This window comes from Centropristis striata, chromosome 16, assembly GCF_030273125.1.
Source record: "Centropristis striata isolate RG_2023a ecotype Rhode Island chromosome 16, C.striata_1.0, whole genome shotgun sequence".
Lineage (NCBI taxonomy): Eukaryota > Metazoa > Chordata > Actinopteri > Perciformes > Serranidae > Centropristis > Centropristis striata.
In genome coordinates, this window is record NC_081532.1 from 10670471 (window position 1) to 10692821 (window position 22351).

Genomic DNA, 22351 nt, shown 5'->3' on the forward strand with positions numbered 1-22351 from the left:
CACACACACACACACACACACACACACAAACAGTCAGAGAGGATTTGAGAGGATACATGTGCTGACAAGGAGTTAAGTGCCATGGCAACAAGCGAGTGCCAGGAGAGCTCTTTGCCATAAAGTTAAAATATGACAAGAGTGAAATTTCAAACCAGAAAAAAAGACAGGCAAAAGGGCTGCAGACAGTGTTGAGACTCACCCGCCTGCTGGAGACCTGCTCATCTCGCACCAGCTCGTCTCCTCCTCCCCTTGGCAGCGAGGGCATCTCTCTCACCTCGCTCTTCCTCACCGTCCTTCTCCTCACTGTGTGGCTGAGACAGAGAGGGAGGAAATTAATATGTTTAATTTTTTAAAAATCAAAGGCGTTTGAAGGCATTTTTCCAAAGAGCCGTTATGATTCCAAACTTTAAGCACAAATAATTTCTGTAATGGCTGTTTTCTTTTCCACGATTGCCCAAAGCTAAAAACCCAGTTACAGCCATGTTCTGAAATTAAAACACTTAATTTCCTGTGTATCTTCCTGCCAGCAGGTGTTTACACAGGCAAATATAAAAGCCTGAATAAATTGACAGGTTTGACTCACTGCTGTGTTACAAAACATGGAGGCTTATTACTTTCGAGGCAAAAAAACAACCAACAAAAAAATGTGAAAATCCATCACGCACCCCTCGCTATAACAACATTAAGGCAGGATCACAGAAAGGGAGAGACACAGAGGGACAAAAGTAAATTAAACCCAAGGTTGACATTCCTTTGTTTTCAAGTGTGTACATCATCAGAGAGAGAGGGAGGGAGACAGAAATATAATGGGAAAACAAAGGAAGAGAGTTAAAATGTTAGAATACCACTGTGCTGTACAGAATATAATGCAACTGTTGATACTAGAGGTGGAAAACACCAGAGGCTACACTATAAGATTTTATCCCAATACTTGAGTTACAATACGATATTATTGCAATTTTAAGCATTTTGCGATATGGTGTGTATTGTGATACAATATATTGCGATTTAACTGTTTAACTGCATTTTGTGTCCACAAAATCAAATTAATTAATTAATTAAATCAAAATTCTCAGTCTATTCATCTCACTTCAGTCTTTTTATTTCTCCACAATGAGAGTCAAACCCACAGACTGACCAACAAAGTATTCAGTCAAACTGAACTGATATCAAACATGTATGGACGACAACAACTGCAGCATTTTCTCAGACTTTCCTCAACTTTAGCTTCACTGCTCTGTATAGCTTTGATTGGGTCCATGAAATATCGTTGCTGTGGAGTCACATACTGCAGTTCCAGTGTCTTTAGCATCTAGCTAAAACCATCGTAACTTTGCAGCGTTATTTCGACAACTTCCCGACATGATATCCTGATCACACATGATGCCTATAGATTCCTAAGATCTTCTGGTTTCATATGATACCAGTATCTTCAGTATTTTCCTAAAAGAGAGCCTGCTACAGCCTCCGAAAAAAAAAGAAAAAAGGCGAAAAATACTGACGTTAAATAGATGCAAAATATCGATACTTGGCGGCAATGAATCGATATAATACTGCCACGCAAAAACATTGCGACACTATGCCGTATCGATTTTCTCCCCCACCTCTAGTTGATACATTATTAAAGCAGCCGATTATTAATTTAGAGGAATAGTTTGATGTTTAGGGAAATATGTTTGCAAAGATTTAGATTCTGTACCCAATATATGGAGCTAGAGCCAGTAGGTGATTAACTTAGCTGACAAGACAAGACGCAAGAGGAAACAACTACTCTGGCTCTGTCCCAAAAAACGTCCACCACAACTTCCAATTTAAAAACTTAATAAAAAAAATAGAAGAAGTGAGAAATACAGAGATGGTCAAGAAGCTGACATTCCAAAGTATAGATATAAGAGCTCAGCAATACAATTTATCAAAATTTTACTTTTGCTTTTTGTGAGATGATAAATGTAACTAATTGTGTTAAAAGGGCATACAATATTGTCTCAAATGGATTGCAGCCCTTTGAACTGAATCAAAATTATATTGTGGCAGACATTATGATATCTGCAAATACTGTATTGTTGTCCTCGTTCCCTCATTTAACCCTCCTGTTATGTTCGTTTTTTCAGGAACAGAAATAACCCCGGGCATGTTTAATTATCTAAAAGTGTCAGAAACAAAAAAAAACAAACAGTAAGACACTGTTTACATTTCATTAATAACTCCATTACTAACCATTTCATTCAATATTTAGTGCAATGGTTCTTTACATCTCACAGATATTTAACATTTTTAATTTTTCTCTTTTAATGAAAAAATACTTTACATTTTTTTTAATTTCTAAACTTTGAAATTGGTCAATTTGACCCACAACATAAGAGGAGGGTTAAATAACATCATATTTTTACATATTGTTTCATCTATATATATTTTTTATATATTTCTTAACATTTATTGTTTGTTGACCTTTTCTATTCTTCTTATTCTCTATTTATGCTCCTGTTTTTGACTAGCAGTACATGCCTTAAACTCTATTTATATTTGTAGTACATTGTTTGTTCTTATACAGCACAATCCTTTTACTGTATGTGAAAACCTACTTGGCCATGTGAATGTGGCAAACAACCAGTTTCTATTTGTGTGGGGCTGCATACTAGCGATTTCAAATGTATTAGTAAAATTTACTGTAAATGTGCTGGCAGATATTATATTTACTTTGGACAGAGCCAGGACAGGCATTTCCTGTTGTTTCTAGTCTTTATGTAAAGCTAAGCGAAATGTCTCCTGATTCCAGCTTCTTTTTTGAAGAGACACAAGAGCAGTATTGTGCAAAAGAGAAAATTCCCTAAATCTGACACCATTATTTTAATATGTTATTCATTCTCAGCTTGCCTATGCACCTGTGTGTCCACTCGTGTGTGTATACTCGTGTTTTCACTGTGTTGTGGGGAGAGAATCTGTTCAGAAAGTAACATTGTGGGGAATCACTTCCCAGGTGGGAACAGAAAGCTGTTGTCAACAAGGTCAACACAGTCTGACAAAAACAAGTGTGCATGTGTGTTTGTGAATACATCTAAACTTGTTTCTCTTAGTGTTACACACACACAGGCACATCCGTGTGGGAGTGTAATAAATCTGTGTGTGTAGGCACGGACCTGCGTGACGGCAGCGGTATCCTCATGAAGGTCTTGTACGTCCTCAGCTCTCTGTGCAGCTCCATGAAATGCTTCTCCTTCCTCTTAACCACCCAGGTAAACTCACCGTGCTTCAGCTCGATCTTAAACACTGCTGGCAGAGACTACACACACACACACAGACACAGACACATAGTAGAACAAACATTAACCCATTAAAGCTGGGAAGGCAGATACGTCGTTTTGTAGTATTTGTAGTTTTTTCCACCTATTTTCAGTCTCTTGGCCAATGAAATGCATCAGGATACATGTGGGAGTGTCGCAATGCAACATGGGACTTTTCCAGAACTTTGAAATCATCACCAAAAAAGACACAATATGACCAAATAGGACACAGAATTACCAAAAAAAGACACAGAATTATTTTAAAAACACACAGAATTACCCAAAAAAGACACAAAATTACCAAAAAATACACAGAATTATTTAAAAAAGACACAGAATTACCCAAAAAAGACACAAAATTACCCCAAAAAAGACAGAATTGCCAAAAAAAGACACAAAATTACCCAAAAAAGACACAAAACTATTTAAAAAAGACATAAAACTACCCAAAAAAGACACAGAATTACCGAAAAAAGACTTTTAAAAAATTACTTAAAGGGGGTTATTTTAAAATCGCCCATAGGTTTTCCAGGCATTTTTTCCAGGTGTTTTAGGCCTAAATGGGTTAAAGAGATTTAGCTGATGCTTTTATCCAAAACAAGTAATAATCAACACCAGATTCTTATATCTCAAATCTAAAAAACTACCATAGGTAAGGAGAGTGTTGCCATAAATAGTGTGTGCAGTACCTTGCTGACGCTCCTTTGGTGCGACAGGTTGAAGCGGTCTTGTGCGGTGGTGAATCTCTCCACCTCCAGTATGCGGGCAGTAATGGGCACGGTAGAGAGGTAGACCTTGGCTTCTGCCTCCTTAAAGCCCACTGTGGCATACACGGCTGAAAACGCGATACGACTGTCCCCTAGGAGGAAGAGAGAGGCGGCTGGTTAGCGTGGTTCTTCTTGTTTTGTGCATGTAGGAGTTGTTCAGGCTGCTTAGGAGCGAGTAGGCTGCATCACTGAACACTCCGGCCTTTGTTCAAGATTTTTACTTTGCAGTGTTAGGTCAAATGCTCCGGTGGAGTTTGTTAGATCTAAATTATGTAAAGGAAAAATCCACCCTCGTACTCCTGCACTGTTAGATGCCAGTTTGAAGGATCACAAGCTGAAGTATTTCCTTGTGATTCGTTTGTTGTCAGTTTTTCACACTGAAATGGAGATATGAGTGAAAAGTCTCCCTTTTGAAAATAAATGTAGTAGGCAGTCAATTTTCATGCCATGGTGTATTTTATTGAAATGTATTCATTCACATTTAAAAAATATATTTTTAACATTTTATTTTATTACTATTTTTTGTTGTTATTGTTGTTGTTGTTGTCATCGTTATTAGTATTATAACTATTATTATTTATTTATTTACTGTATGCGTTTTATTTAGATTTTTTAATTTATTAGATTTAAAATATATTTTTTTAACATTCTATTTTATTACTATTTTTGTTGCATTTATTATTATTATCATTATTATTAAAACTTTTATTTATTTTTTACAGTATGTGTACAGTTTTTTTTCATATATTAGATTTAAAATATATTTTTAACATTTTATTTTATTACTATATTTTGTTGTAATTATTACTATTATGATCATCATCATCATCATCATTATAATAACTATTATTATTTATTTATTTGCTGTATGTGTACAATTTTTATTTTTTTATTTTTTTATTTCCGTGACTTGTGTGACTTGTGGGTGAGAGCCCACTTTCCCTTTACTTGGTTGATCAAATACTCTTCAGTTTGCCTATATTTCCCAGGGACCCTGAGAACGACACATACACTGTAGAGGACAGTCACCTACTCATTGCTTTGGGGTTAAATGGTCATAGAAATCATGGGTATGAATAATTAATCTGGTTTATAGTTTCCTGGAGGTTTAATCTCTTGAGGATTTTGCTTAAGATCACCATCTGAACTGTTCATCCCTTTGTTATTGTTTGACACAGACAGAAAATATGCAAACACACACACACCTAAGTTTCCATCATAGTCATTCTCCTCTCCCTCCCCCATGTCCAGCTCTCTGGTATCCAGGCTCTCCACTAGCTCTGCCATCGTGATACCGTCGTGTTCGTCCGGGGCCGCTGTCGTGTCAGACACCTCAGAATTCACCAGGTTGAGGTTACTGGTAGTAGGTGGAGCTTTACCCAGCATGCTTAGCAGTCAGACCCCTGTGCAGGGCGAGCCTAGAGGAGAAGAAAGAGGAGAGATAAGCATTTAAAAATCCCCAAAACATCAAATAATGTGTAACAAGCGGAAACTTTTTGAGTTACTTTTAACCGTCCAGTGATCAAATACTGATCATACCTGGTTACACTGATGTTCTATTATTAGAGTCACATAAGGACAACAAGTAAGAAGGTTCTTTGACAAACAAACACACACCCCGTAGACACAGCTGGAACAGGTTTCAAAGTCAGGTTATCTTCAATATCAGTCCTGGGTGCAAGACTTAAAATATTGTTGTTTGAGGATTATTTGTGTAGTGTGAGGAAGGTCAGTATGATAAAGGTTAGAGAGACAACCATATTGCTGTGAATCAGTGGTTTTTTGTGTTGACATTAAGCTGCTCTCCCCATTAGACAGAGGTGGACGTCATTTGCTTATTATAACAGAATGAAACTCTTTAGGAGTTCAGTGATTCAGTAAAGTCACACACACCTCTACCCCAACCCACCCTTCAACTCCAGCATTTATTAACACATTTCTTTGGAAACTATAGGTGGATAAAAACAATTTTTTACTCACCACCTCTGCCTGTGACTTCAGAGACATTCCTGAGAGCTACTTAAATCCAGTTAATCACAAACTAACTGCCTGACTGACTTTGTTCTCTACTGACAGACACAACGAATGAATCAACTGATAACCTCCTCCCTTTCTAAATCATATAATCACATGTTATCACAAGTTTAATGACTTATGATATACTCACATTCTGAAATGTACAACAACATGAATATTTTTGTTACTTCTTCTTACTTCTTGTTATAATTATACTGCTGCAGCTCAATATTATTGACTTACTCTTTGACTTTGATGTCATCAGACAAACAGCCACATTTTTCTGATTTCCATGTTTTACACGTTTACATCTTTTACACGTCTTTGCATCATTTTTTATAGGCTGGGTGGCATTTTTTAACTCCTGTGCCAAAAAGATACCAGTTTACCACAAAAAAATGTTTTTACCTCATCTTAATGTTCCTATTTAAAGTTATCTTAATATAATTAACCTTAAATTAATCAAGTTAAATACAGAAAAAATACAATGGTTTTAGTTCAAAACAAAAAACCTTTCTGGTAGGAAAAGTGCAATTTTAGACAGATTTTTGCATTAGTAACAAATACAGATTTTTAAATTGAGTTCTCCATCATTAATGTCACATATCCAATAAACAACTTGTGAATCTTATTTACTATCTCACCATGGGTTCTTTGGACCTACGGTACAAGGACGCCCATCAAATTTAAATTGGTAACATGTTCCTTATTTATGTTTATATTGTTTTGTTTATTTTTACCATCTGCATGTTTGGTGTTATTTTTAAAATTTTTAAATATTTTTAAATTTTAAATAAGTTTGCTTTTCAAATCAAAATAATAAAAAAACAAAACATTTATGCACTATAAAATGTAAAAAAAATATTCAAAATAAAAGGAAGCTGTTGCTGGAAATCTCTGAATTACATAATATTTTCCAAAATGCTTTGGTTGAGTAAGAACATGACATCATGCACAGCTGTTTCAGCCCCATGTACAGTGACTCCTGTCTTTCTGCACAATAAAAAAATCCCCAGTTTGATTTTGCTGGCAGCTTCAGCAGAGCAGCTCTGGACTAAAGCAAGAAGTCTAATCCACTCGTACACCTAGATTTTCCCACATGTCTGATTACTTTTGTCTTTGCTCTCCAAAAAAGCCTTGTTACATTTCTTTCTATGATTGAGGATCGAAAAAATGTTTTGATTGTGACAGCCTTACCAAATATACTTTGTGGTAATGGTAATTAACACTGTGTCTGGGAATGACCACACCCATAGGAGTGGGGGCTGATGATGAAACAGTGTTGGTGATGTAATTTGCTGTGTACGACGCCACGCAGACCTGATCACACTCCCTTATGTGAATTCCCTTATCTGAACTTCAAAAATTACATGCACCTACACATGTGCAGTCATGCTGCGTAAACATACAGCTAGTGCTCACGAACGACACAAAGATTAGACACAGAACAGTACAGTAAAAATACTGGGTAAATGTCATAGGTGACCTTATAGACAAATATTTGCAGCACATACATGTTAACACACACCACTCTAGACTAGGTCTTGCAATGTTTAGTAGATGTTTATTCCGAGCAAAGAAATATGAACAAACTGTGCTCAGATCTCTGTTTTATTTTCACTATTACCTCACCAGCACATACCGATGAGAACACGTGTGTCATTTTGTATCATAAACACTTCTTGAGAGGCTAAAAACCTGTTAAACCTGTTAGGGAAATGACCTTCTGCGTGTTCTTGCTACACCACTGCTTCAACTTCATTTTAATCCAAAAAGCATTCATCTGTAAAATCCTGCATTACTGAGACAGGATGCAGTCAGAGTGTGAACTGGAGAGGAACACTGCTGTTGCAGCTGCAATAAATCTTCCTTCTTTCAAGTGTAAGGGAAAAACAGAGACCCATATACACCAAAACCCATCAAGCAGTAGGTCTAGTCATCTGAGACAACCCCATTCAGTATGTAGCCCATTAAAAAAGCCTCCGTCTGAGTGTAGAAAGAAGGAGAGAAGAATAAGATTCTGGAGGAGGGGGGAAGAAAAGAAAGGAGAAAAAGAGTACAGTTGACTCAGCAGAAAATTTCTTTAAAAATATGTCATTATAAGGTTTTAGTAAGATTGGAGTTTTTGAATATCTTGTGCAATCTCTTACTACCAGTGGTGGAAGAAGCTAGCAGATCTCTCACTTCAGTAAAGGTACAAAAGTATCAGGACCAAAATGTACTTGTTTTATATATTCTAAAATATTGTTGTATTATTATTATTGATGCATTTATGTAAGCAGCATTTTACTGTTGTCAAGGTAGGGCTAATTTTAACTTTAATTTATAAAGATGTGTAAACATATTAAATTCAACCTAGTTTTTATGTTAAATCTTGACCTGAAAAGTAACCAGTAACTAAATATGACAGCTAAATGTAGTAGAGTAAAAAGTACATCACTTACCCCTAAAATGTAGTGAAGTAGAAGCATAAAGTTACATACTCAAGTAAAGTACAAGTGCCTCAAAATTGTACTTAAGTATAGTAGGTCTACTTGAGTAAATGTACTTAGTTACATCCCACCATTGCTCACTACTGAGCATCACTGTGGATCACTTACTTTACTTAAGTCACATACTCTATGATGCTGAATCCACTATTAGTCCTTAATTACTTTTTAAAAAGTATGGTCTACTGTATTTTAAGTTAGAAAACACAATGTTGTTCTGTAGAAAGCATGTCTCTTATCCCAGCTCTACTTTCCCAGCTTACAGTGATCCAAAAAGCATGCATTATTATGAAAAGATACGCTCATTAAAAATGTTAACATATGACAGCATTCTGATAAAAGCAGACAGAAAGCAGACGCTAACAGAATAAACATCATTATTGGACAAAAACAAAAGGGCTTACTTGAAATGTGGCCAAAAGTTTTAGAGATAGCTAGAGGTTAAATAGCTGTGAGACAGAACTGTATAAAATACAGTTTGTCATTTTGGCCCTCACCATCTTACCATATATGGACAAGAAGTTGGAGCTCGGGAGGAGAATGTTAAGATTTGCAATATGTTTGTCTCTCTAACCTTTATCATATGTCAAGATATAACGCTAATGCTAGCAAGATAACTTGGTTAGCATTGTGCATCTGTAATTCAAAATCCAACTCTCAGATCGTCTTTTAATACAATGGAGTGGTAAACAAGACATTTTAGGCACCCAAAATGTTACAATTATCTCTCATTAAATGAAAACTAAGATATCAGCTAACGCTAATCCTAGCAAGATAACTTGGTTAGCATTATGCATCTGTAATTCAAAATCCAACTCATATCATATTTTAGTACAACGGAGTGCTAACCAAGACATTTTAGGCACCCAAAATGTTACACTTATCTTTCAAGAACTGAAAACAGACAAAGGTAAAAAAACACACAGTGCACCGAGGTAGCGACTTGTCAATCTTAAAACAGTAAACCCCTTAAACATAAACTACTTTTTCGTCTATTTTACTCTAAATAGGACCATTATTCATAAAGTGAACATCATGTTTTATTGAAGAAGGCTTGAAACTAGTGATTGACATGAGAAACTCATCAGGAAAATGTTTACTAAGGTAATAAATCAAGTAAGTTGGGTCATTAGACAAAGACTTGGCGCAGCAACAAAGGTTTTAATGAGGTTTTGGTGATTCATCAGTTTTCTCAAAAGCGCTCTCACACGAAGAAAAAGAACATAAATTGTTTCCTTCTAGTCAGTGGAGACAAAAGAACTCACACTCGCTGATACTAACAGAGGTTTAGCTTTAGGACTTTTCACTGAATACATTAATTTCCCAACATAAGCTGCATATAATGACACGTATCATTCCGCTTATCTACTCATGTTTAACATTCCTGCTCAAGTAAGAAACAGACATTTCACTTCTTTCCCTGCAAAGTGCTCAAATCTTCTGTTTGTAGCTAAAAAGGCTTGTGACGAGTCAACAACACGAGCACGTACACCAACAGATAACAGCTTGACAGTAAACATTCCCACTGCACTGAACAAGATCCAGCACGCTCACACCGTCAGAAGAGTCACCAGCAGCCACCAGTTGCCTGCATGTCAGTGTTTCCATCCCTGTAAAACCGTTTAGTCTTTTCATTCATCCAATCATTTTCTCATTCACTTTTTCTCAAGTAAGGATGTTTGTGTAAAATTCAAGTAAAGATTCTGATTATTTTATAGGACTTTATTATAAGTCAATGCAATATTTTGCATTTTCAAGGTTTTCCACCATCTTCACCCCAATACCGTTTACAAGCAGTGTTTTCATATTCCTAAACAGACTAAGACACAGCTCAGAATTGTGTGACATCTACGAAGTATAGTATAGAGCCCACAAACCCGAAAATTCAACCCAGACTCTTTTGGACTTAAAATTTCAGTACAACCTGAACCGGACTCCTTGTGAGTGACTCATTCACATCCCTATCACATCACCTCTCCTGTCAGCCAACAGCCACATTTAGTGAGCTTGTTGTCAGAAGTAAGAGCCCAGCGTGAAAAAGTGAAATGGCATAGGGGGAAAAAGGGTTGGTTGGTAAAGTATGCACTTAAAGGAAAACGTCACCCCAAAAAATGACCATAATATCAACTACTCATCTTGTGTTACTTTGAATTCTTGAAGAAAACTTTCTTCTGACATGCCTCCACTTTTAATGTAGAATCCGGAAACTGATAAAACCCTAAATGAATATTAGTAAACTTGTGCAGCATAATCCAAGTCTCAGTTATCACCTATATATCTATTTATACAGAAAGTTTTAGCAAATATGCATTTGTTTGGGAAGTACTGAGCACATGGATAGATAAATGCGATTATTCTGCCCCCATTTACTTCAATCCTTCAAAAATGGTCAGATTCTCTGTTCACTGTGGAGGCATGTAAGCAAAGGAGAGTTTTCTTCAAGAATTCAAGGCAACATGGTGACTTTTATTTATATACAAATGGTCATTTTGGTGGTGAAGTATTCTTTTAAGGGTAAGTAAACTGAGAAATGCTAGTTCATTGTTTCTGTGCATAGGTGCATAATGAGAAAGGGGGCCATTGAGAAGATTGGTAAAACACCACAGCACTACACAAGCAAAAGAACCACAAAATATAATACTTTCAGAATTAATTGGTGAAAATAAACAAGTGTATATTGTTGACCACTGATGTTTTATAACCCTCAAACAACTGAATGAATATCATCATGTGAGTTACATGAAGCTATCAAGTTCTATTTGCTCGTCATGTATGTTGTACTGTATTTATCCTTCAAGGAAAAAGGACAATATCATGCAGTTGTTGAGTCTACGGATTAATATTTAAAAATATATACTAGTAACATTGGTTCCTAAAACAAAGAGAAAGCTTTGTTTTGTTTAAATCATTAAAAATGAATATTATTTTGGTCTCTGTAGACAAAATGCATCAGTGTCATTAAATTTAACAAGGCCTCGGCTGTTCTTTTAGTGTGCATGCAATCTTAGATTCCAGATGAAGTATTTATGTCAGTGCAGTTATCTGCCTGCTCTAAGAATATCCACAGGCTTGACCCGCACAGAGGTTAACTGCAGAAGGACCTGGTATGCTGCATGTGGTTTGAATGTCTGCATGCGTGTGTGGACTCAGATGTCAACTATATGCACGCACGTCCATGTACAGAAGCACAGATCGTGCAACCTGATGTAGAGCAGAGAGGATGAGAGGAGTTTGCAGGAGTTATCTCTCTAGTCCATTCCAATGGAACACTTCCTGCTTCCTGTCCTGTTGTCATAGCGATGGTTTGAACAGCCAGCAAGCTGCCTGTATATAAATATCAACAGAAGCAGCTAAGAGCGTCCGCCTCTCCCTTCATGTGCTAGCATCCCTCTTAAATGTCAATTAGTTGGAAACAGCGCACAGATGAAGGAATTAATGTTGAGTAGGAGGTTCAGGAGAGTGTGGCACAGAGAGAGAGAGGGAGAAAAAATGAGCAAAGTGGGAACTCGTCAATCTTTTCAATATGTGACACATGGGAAATTTAGTCTCTCACTCTGCACCACAGAGCCATTAAGAGCAAATTGCTACACTTTTCATGCAGGGACAAACCAACATAAATTAAAATCAACCCAATAATTCTATCAAATCCATTACTGAGGATGTGGTCAAAGCTAGAGAAAAGCCTTTGGGAGAGGAGAATGTCCGGCTGGAGAGCAGAGAAACTTTGGTACAACTGTCCAATAAGGTACCCTTTATGAAGTATAAGAATAAATAGAAACAATTAATCATTTTCCCTGTGACAGTCTGGAGACCGGTCCAGGGTTTAGCCCGCCTCTCACCCAATGTCAGCTGGGATCAGCTCCAGACCCGGATGAGCAGTTATGGATAATGAATGAACAATTAATCAATCATTTGCTAATGATTTATATATCAGAGTAGATAAGCCGCCATTTGGAACTAATTTGGGGTTGCCAGTAGGGATGGGAATAATAAATCGATGATTGATTAATGGTTGTTAAGAATTTGGTTGATCACGTGGAATTTTTAATCGATCTGTGTATTTGTTTAATTTTAATTTTGTGTTTGACTGCGTGTCAGTATCACTGAACTGACACAAGGCCGAGTGTTCAGTTCTGCGGCCGTACATGAATAAGCCAATCAGTTGAGAATTAAGTTGGATAAAGCTACAGTTTGCAAACAGAAAGTTGCAATAACAATTTTAAAACACACAGAAATAAAAGAGTATTAATTAGTATTAGCGTATTAAAGATAACTGTGGAAACTAACCTCATGCCTCTTCGGGGGCTAAAACATAAAACAATGAACTCCTTGGCGTTATCTTTACAGTTTAATCTCACTTGATTTAGTTTTACGATTGACAGGATCAAGTCGCTTTTCGTCCTTTCAAAATGAAAGCGTCCGTTATCAAAACACGCTTTTGCATATAGTACTGTGTATATATCTTTTATTTTGCCCATGTGTGCATGCAGCGAATAATAGATTAACTGATTATTAACGTTATAATAATAGATAAATGAGTTGGCAGGTTTCTTCCAAACGCCCATAGTTGCCAGGTTATGAAAAATCTCTGACTGTCTTTAGCTCTTGTGTTCATCCAATAGACTGCTCTTCCCAAGGACTGTTTGACCTCTGAAAGAACCTCGTGTCTGTCAGCAGCTAATTAGCTTATCAAATCCAGTCTTAACAAAGACTGGAAACCTCCTGTTTCCAGTCTTTGTGCTAAGCTAAACTAAGCTAAGCTAAGCTAACTAGTTTCTGGCTGTAGCTTCATATTCAATCTAACTTTCTGCCAGAAAAGAAATTAGGGCGTTTTCTAAAAATGTAAAACAATTATTTTCACATTTACTATGTTTTTTCTTATTTTACTTAAAGAACTTTAAGAGAACTTTTAGAACTTTTGCTGTTGGCCTACTAGAAAGTGAGAAACCCTTAGCGGTCCTTATTGGCAAAACTTTTATAACTGCAGACGTGATGGTTTGAAATACCTGACTGCAAATGACTCACCAACCTCAAAAGTTAAAACACATTAATAATGAATTAGTTAATGTTTAATTAACATTGACAAAGTAATAAGTTACAACTTATAAATGGGGACTTGTTAGAAAATGGTAAGAAAAGTTTAATAATTATTGTAGGTCACAGCAGGTTAATCATAACATAACATAACATAAAATGTTTCTCTCTGGGGTTTTAAAATAAAAAAAGACATGCTTTAGTGAATGTTTTTGTATCAGTGTTAATAAACCTGTTTCTGTCGGAGTTCAAGGACCCAAATGGGACATGTTGGAACGAAGACGAGGCCACCCTGGTTGTGCAGAAAGAAAATCTGCATCCCCTATCAGTTGCTTAGCTGTTGTTGTCCAAAATAGTCAGGAAGTTGTGTATCTTGATTAACTGCCAAACTTTTGTGATCCGTTGGGGGAAAACACTGCTATTGGTCCACATGTAAAACGATCCAACACACTGTAGTCTTGTCTTTTCTGAAGCTATTTTCTTTATAACTTCTCTTGTATTCTTACACAAAAGCAGGCAGCATGATGGTGTGTCAGTAATCTGATCAGGTCTGAAAGGTGGGAACTAAACAAAATCCTGAATGCCTTGAACAGGAAAAATAGTGTTCTCAGCCAGGGCTGGGTGGAGAATGTTTTTATTTCCAATAGAAAATGATTTTCCTCTGCTGCTTTGGAGCATCCTGGGTCAAGGGTGATTCAGACATTCCACTCTCACTCTCCATTCACTCTCCATTCTCTCCTTTTCTCTTTCTGTTAAGGCTTGGATGAAGACTGTTTGAATATTAAAGCATATTTAGCAGAAAACCTAACTTTTTACACACTTATAAACTGTTTCACACAGCTTGCATTTTTGATCGGAAATGTATGGTTTACTTAAAATTCCCTTTAGCTTAACAAAGACAATGTAAATACAAGAACAACTCCCTTAATGTTATTTTGGCATTATTTCAAGCAACACCTATGTTGGACACAATTGAGGAGTTGAAATTAAGCAAATGCACAAGAGCAACATATATATATATATATATATATATATATATATATATATATGTATATGTATGTATGTATGTGTGTGTGTTGAGCCTCTTCCAGCCTCTTATCACTCCTGCACAATTTTATCTTTTTCTTAATTTATATATATACACACAGGTGGGTGCATCTCAGTAAATTAGAATATCATAGAAAAGTTTATTTATGTCAGTAATTCAACTCAAAAAGTGGAAATAACACATTATATAGGTCCATTTCATGCAGAATGAAACATTTCATGTCTTAATTGATTTAATTTCTTCTAATTATAATGATAATGGCTTACATTTAATGAAGACCTAAAATTCAGTGTCGCAAAAATGTTTAATATTACAAAAGACGTGGACATGACAGGTTGGAAAAAGTGAAGACAAAGAAAACACGTGATGGTATTTCATCACAACATTGTTCAAGGAACTGAACACCATCTTAAGCAGAATTTGTATTTCCTATGTGCACTTAATGACTGATAATTACAACCCAGATTCCAAACAAGTTGGGACATTATTAAAATGTCAACTGATTGTGTCAAACATTTTTTTCATTTACATCCCAACATTTTTGGAATCTTGGTTGTAGTAAACAAGAATGACCACCAATGAAAACAATTATCACTGTTTTGTTTTATGTTCTATGCTCTATTCTCACCTCACTATACATCCACATCTGCGCATGAATACCATCTGTAAAAGCTGCTTCTGCCATCCAAAAAGTGTCATAAACTGAACTGTGCATGTCCACATATTTAAATAGTAGCTGATACTCCTACTTTTGTCCCACTACACCGGGTTTGCTTCCAGTTCGTGCTCGAAAAGTGTCAAATTATTGAAAAGAACACCGGAGGCGGGCAGTGCATCTACAGTATGTCAGTACGAGCGGAGGTTGCTGTCAGCGATTACCCATTGAAAAAATAGATAGCTTGTGAGATGCATCATCTATTCCTGGATGTGTGAGAACAAGCGTGACATTTATAAGGTGCTGTGGCAAACACAGTGATTTAACTCATTGTAAAGATACCATACATAGATGTAAACACCATCTTTGAGTTATAGACCGCCACTCATATGTCTATACATACAAACATACAATAAAGATAACATAAACCTAGCTTGGCGTTCACAGATCGTGTGGTGCCAAGCTCCTCATGGCGCAGATGGTACAAAGACAGAGAGAGAGAGAGAGAGAGAGAGAGAAGATGGAGGGAGGAAGGGAGAGAGAAGCAAAGAGAGAGGTCTGTGACACCTCTCTTTCTCTGCCCACACTAAAGCTGCCTATTATCTAATCCTTCACACCATGGATAGGGGGATAGGGATGGTCAGAGAGGCAGAGAAAGCAAGACATACAGTTGACGCCAGAAAAAAAGAGGGCGCAACCGTCATCACCGCCACAGTGGCGTTGTGCTGGTGGTAACACAAGGCATCATTGTACTGAAGGAGCCATAGAACTGCTCTCTCGCTCTCTCTCTCTCTCTCTCTCTCTCTCTCTCGCTCTCTCTTTCAGCTGAGCCTGACTCAGCCCTGCCAGGCCAGCCAAGTCACAGCCTGGAAAATACCAAACTACAACTTGTGTCCTGACCACTAAATTCAATCTGACTCGCCATGATTACAGAAAGTATGCATGTCACGGTAATTACTATATCGACTTAAACGGACATGATAGTTTTTTACTTGACTCAATATATTGTCGTTTACATGCCTTGACTTTTTGTGCTTTTTTTGTGTTGTGTTTAAATTAGTGCTTCAAATGATTTTTTCCGAAACCCCCCCCCAACTATATTTCCCAAGCAGCCATTCCAGCTGTTTATATGAAATATATAAAATGTACATGTTATTTTAATAATAAAATAATATATTATATAATGTTTATCTCAGTGCAATTTTTCTTAACAGAGCCTGGAAGTCTATTTTTATTTGTTATGGTTGTAGTTTATTTATTTATGTTTGATTTATCTAGGATATTTTAATATTTCTTTTCCACATTTCTATTCCATCCATCCATCCATTCTCGTCCGCTTATCCGGGGCCGGGTCGCGGGGGCAGCAGGTTAAGACGCCCCTCTCCCCAGCAACAACGTCCAGCTCCTCCTGGGGGACCCCAAGGCCTTATTCTCGAGATTAAAACATTTGTTGCTGCGGAAAAGGATGTACCTATTATGCTCTAATATGGTTATGAAACTAAAACAACATTGATACAACGATACTATTGTTTATCGTGATAGTTTCTGGGAAAATATATCATCCTAAAAAATGTGTCATCATGACAGGTCTAACAGAAAGTATAGAGGACATTTGGACCAAATGAACAATTTAAGTGCATCTTGGGCTGTCACTTGGGCTGTCATGACATACCGGTATTGATAATAACAACATAAATGTTATTAATAATGCACAGTTTAATATTGTCTTAAATAATCCAGCATCACTCCTGTCTCTTCCAATTGTCTTCTTGTCTCCCTCCCTCCCTTTTGTTTATCAGTTCATCTGGTTGCCTTTTCCACCATCCATTTAGTGTAATTGTTCTTTTTGCACACTTTTGTACAGTTATGGTTCCACACAAAAGTAAAAAAGAGGCAAAACGGAAATTTAAAAGTCAAAAATAATTTTGGATAGTTTTTTTTCTGATTGTCTACTGATATTACAATATTGTTGTTATTATTGTGAATTATTTTGATAATCGTGTTGTGATAATGTGATAGAGCTTTGTTAAGTTTACATTTGATAGTACTGAAAGCAACAATTAAAAAACACATACTGAAAGTTGGATTTTCTACATATATCTGCTCAGATAAAACATACAAATGTGTTGGTAAGTGTTCAGTCACTCTCAGTGCAGGTTGATAATTAAATAAGTCAATAAATAAACAGTCCTATTTTGTGTTTTTAGGATGTTTTTTTCTTTTTGCTGTGTGCATAAAGAGGTATGGAGTTCTGTTTTTTAAAATGCTAGTATTATATCAAAGTTTTAACTTCTAGCATCATGACAACTGTGTTTAAAATAACTGGTGATAGTGTGTTTTGTGGATTTTCCAGAGTAATGAAAATATTGCTTCTGGAAAAAACAATGTTACCGTGAATACATTTTTCAATCATGTTAGAATAATTTCACATAGATAACTTTAAAGTTGATTGTCCTGGACCTCAATAGCTGAGAATCCATAACATGGGACATAAAGTCAGTGTGTATACAGACCAACAATAAGCAGCTCTGATATAAAAATAAACAGTTTGGATTCTCAGGCACAACAAGGTGCTAATGATGCTCTGAGCGCCAAATGGCACAGTGACACTTTTCACCATGTAAATAAATCTCTCTATTTTTGCATCTCATGAAACTTTCATCTCCTACAGTCTTTCTTCAGCAGTAAAGCAATGCTGTAAGAACAACTTCCACTAGATTTAGAGCTGCAATCTACACAGGTATCACTGACAAACTATACAGAAGCACACACATTTCCAGTATTAGTTATGAACATTCTTATGATGCAGATTGAAAACCGAAGCTTCAGAATGTATGTTTGTTGTACAGTTCGAAACATAATGTTTAAATCATCTATAAATGATCATTTCAGACCCTGTGGTTGGAAACTTAAAACAGGGTTTGTGGGTTATTTGAAAAGGAATCACCACACAGCAGCAGCAGCAAAAAGACCGTAGTGCACATCTGGAATACATTTAACATTCTAAATCTGCCTGCCAAGCTAAAAATGTTTCAAATCCTTCCAATTCTTCCTGAGAAGCAATAAGGTGAGACTCTTGTTACATAACTTTTAACTTATAACAGTCTGTGGTTGTGGGTTTAAATTCTCCGAATGTCCAGATTAATGATTGATGAAAAATTGAGCAAGCTGGCACCACATGGACCGGTTCAACACAATTACATGCATGAGGCAGAAAAAAAAGTAATAAAGTTCACTGCATATGTGTGTGTGCTGGCACCGCAACAATAAAGCACTGAGGTCATGCTACTGCCTGTGCAAAAAGAAGACTACTGAATGCCAGGGGTCAGGATCATGTGTATCCGTTGCAAAGACAACAGAAGAAGAGAGAAGAGAAGAGGAGAAGGGGGAGTTTGGGGGGGTAGATAAGGGGTGAGCGGCGGGGAAAGAAAAGCAAAATATCTACAGTGTTCCCATGACATTCCAGCTGCAGCAACTAACTTCCACAACAGGGTGTGAGAAGGCCAGCACACACAGACACACACCTGTGCAGCTTTAAACAGGCAAAAAACTACTTTTTGCACTATGTCATGAATAGAAAAGCCCTTAAATTACTAAAGAACTCATCTGCACACCACCTAAAGATCAAACATTCATCTGTCCATCATAACCGGACACACAGATGAACACACAGAGAGTTATCTCAAGCTGAATACATATTTGCTATGCAGCAAGACATCAGGAACTGCACTCAGCCCCCCTATGATGCACACACACAGGAGCAGTGAGTATGATGGCAAACATACTGTAAATACTTCTACAAGACCCCACTGACAACCCAAACCCAAGGAGTGTCACAGAGACACAGATCTCCCCAGCCCATGGACGCAAATAGAACAGAGCAGACATAGAGACAAACAGAGACAGAGAGGGAGACATTACCAACCTGCTCTTTTTGTGGACGTGCAGCCCACATGCTGGTAGTGCTGATCAAATCCACTTGGCTTCGCTAATGGAGAGCAGTGGTAAGACACACAGCTGAGCGGACAAAGTGGTGTTGAGCAGCAGCAGACAGCTAGTCCTGCGTTCCTTCTGCTCTGTAACTCAGTACGTGTGGCTGAGAGAAAACTATCAGTGAACTCATTCCAACTCCTCAGGAAGGGAGGGGCTTGGGAAACTCTAGACCAATCACAGCGAGAGGTTCCACCCACAGGCTTCTGTGATTGGATAGAAAAAGTTCTGGACTTGTGGTGGAGTAGGAGGAGTTCTCCAGGGAGAAAATACTGACACTGGTCCTGCCTATTATCTCATCATTTCACACTTTCTCTTGCTCGGTCTGTTTTTCTTTTACTCTGTTCTAGTCTGCCTTGTATGTTTATTTATTGGCTTTGTGTCTGTGTATCTGTCGTAAGCATCCTTTTTTTTTTTTTTTTTTTTAAAGCTGAGCTACTGTTGTTTGTCTTCTTCTGCTTGTATTAATGTTGTATATATATATATTTATGCTTTTATTTATCTTCTATTTTCTATATTTTCAGCCATTCACAATTTCATTTTACTTAAGTATAATGACAATTAAGATCTTTCTCATTTCTGATTCTGATTTAAAGGCAAATCTCAATAAATTAGAATATCATGGAAAAGTCAATTTCCAGTAGTTCAAGTCAAACAGCCCCAACCAAGTATTGAGTCATATAGATGGACATAATTTTCAGAGGCCAACATTTCCATAATAAACATACTTTTTAAAATTGGTCTTTTGTAATTTTAAAATTATTTTGGAACAGTAAATTTTAGGTCTTCAATAAATGTAAGCCATAGTCATTATAATTAGAATAAATTAAATAAATTAGGACATGCAATGTTTCATTCTATGTGTAATAGATCTATATAAATAGATCTATATAATGTGTTATTTCCTCTTTTTGAATTGAATTACTGACAAATAAACTTTTCTATGATATTCTAATTTATTGAGATGCACCTGTATGTGTCTGTCAGTGCATTTATGAACTGATTGTGCCTTTGCAGGTTCCTGTGTTGAGTCTTTATTGATTTACATAGTATAATAAAGACTTTGAAATATGTGGTAAAAACAAAATAATTGCATTTTTAAGGTTAAAACCCCCCATTTAAACTGATAAATCCACACACTTAAACCACATATTGTGTGTTCCAGCTGAAATAGCTCTCATATAATTCCCTTCCCATCATATCACACGTGTAGTACACAACTTGTTGATTTCTGTGGCAGTCACATAAACACTCATGTGCATCCAGATCTCTTCTTCCATCTTGTGGATGAATTTATGTACTGCACCCCTCACAGGCCAAACACACGCTGGCACACGCAGCAGACAAATGTGTGTGTGTGTCCTTATGACAGGGACTTTACCCTGTGCTCTACTACCACACCCTGGAAGCACAGCTCAGACAAAATGACACCCAAAAACGCTCCCACCTTCACTATGGTACCCCAGCACCACATGAGAGAACCAGGACTGAGAGGGTAAAGCGGAACAATGTATTGCATGTACAGAATACACAGCAATAAATTCATAAAAAGATCAAACAGAGGTAGGAAACTATGGGCGATCTCTGTTTCACATACATAGCACACAGCATTAAAAAGACCAAATAGAAAAATCTCTCCTGATACTAAAATTGCAGCTGTGACATTTGATAAATTACTCAGTGTTGCTATTATTATCTCCTGTTTTCCCAGAAACAGTCCAATTTTGACATTTTTCTGAGTAAATAGTGGTGATTTCAGCCTGTTGTTTTGCTATTATCATCATTACCACGGTTGTTGTGAGCACAATCCCACTGAAATGTCGCTAGATTACACAATACAGGTGTCAGAGGTCCAAAGAGAGCCAAACAAACGCTGGCATTTGCAAACACACACATACACATGCTGAAAGACACCAGCCAGATACATACCAGATGTGATGAAAAGGTTTCACAGAGGCTGTGAAAGACACAAATGTCCTGACAAGTGTCCTGCTTGTGTTCTCTCCTCTATTAAGATCTCTCTCTCTCTCTCTTCCTCTATTTATTTATCTCTCTCTGTCTCACTCCCATCATGATTCAGTGGTCATAAAGTAATGGTATCTGCTGGTAAACACAGTGCAAAGGGCAGAGAGATAACAGTATTTGCAGCATGAGAATCAGTAAAAATAGAAATACATTACAACTATAGTGGTGAGGAGATGAACACCTTTGTTAAAGTGGTCATTTGTTTAACCTGTGAGGCCTCAAGCAAGCTGTTAATTAGGTTTTTAAGCTAAGCTAGCAAAATATGCTACAATGTTTGTCTATGGTTTATAGTGTGGTACAGTTTTATTATCTTAAAGTTGCAAGACTTCAAACAATGATAATGTGTTCTTCCAGGCCAACGCCCGACAAAGCAAAAACGTTGTAAGCCTGACTCCATACTTTATCTTACGTTATTTTATTTATTTTATTTTATTTTAGCTCACATTGATATCTGACAAATTGGCATTTCACATTACCATATAAAAATCATAATGCCATTGAAATGTATAATATTTAGGTGACAAAATAAAAATATAAGCATAAAAAACTCAATGACTAACGGTTAGTTGAGGCTAGCTGGTGAAATATCATTTTCCAAAGCTAATTTACCCAATTCCTCCTGTTTCATGCTAAAATATCTTAATAATGAAGTTTGATATTTCAAACATAGATAGATATATAGACAGACAGACAGACAGACAGACAGATAGATAGATAGATAGATAGATAGATAGATAGATAGATAGATAGATAGATAGATAGATAGATAGATAGATAGATAGATAGATAGATAGATATATAGGTAGATAGATAGATAGATAGATAGATAGATAGATAGATAGATAGATAGATAGATAGATAGATATATAGGTAGATAGATAGATAGATAGATAGATAGATAGATAGATAGATAGATAGATAGATAGATAGATAGATAGATAGATAGATAGATAGATAGATAGATAGTGTAACCTCTGTCTCTAATGAAATGTTTAATTAATGTCGTTAATCATTTTGTTAATGTAAAGTCAGTGACAACAATCAAT

General features: G+C 36.6%; 1 protein-coding gene across 1 annotated transcript in view; it reads right to left on the reverse strand.

The window, feature by feature from the left end:
• pld1a (phospholipase D1a) overlaps window positions 1-19357 on the reverse strand; it is a 45389-nt gene extending 26032 nt beyond the window's left edge. Inside the window, exons 1-5 of the mRNA XM_059353118.1 lie at window positions 19216-19357; window positions 5254-5466; window positions 3971-4140; window positions 3138-3280; window positions 200-311 (exon numbers count right to left, since the gene is read on the reverse strand). Coding sequence (XP_059209101.1) covers window positions 200-311; window positions 3138-3280; window positions 3971-4140; window positions 5254-5434 — 606 coding nt within the window. The 5' untranslated portion in view covers window positions 5435-5466; window positions 19216-19357. The remainder of the gene's footprint in view (window positions 1-199; window positions 312-3137; window positions 3281-3970; window positions 4141-5253; window positions 5467-19215) is intronic.
• Window positions 19358-22351: the final 2994 nt, after the last annotated feature.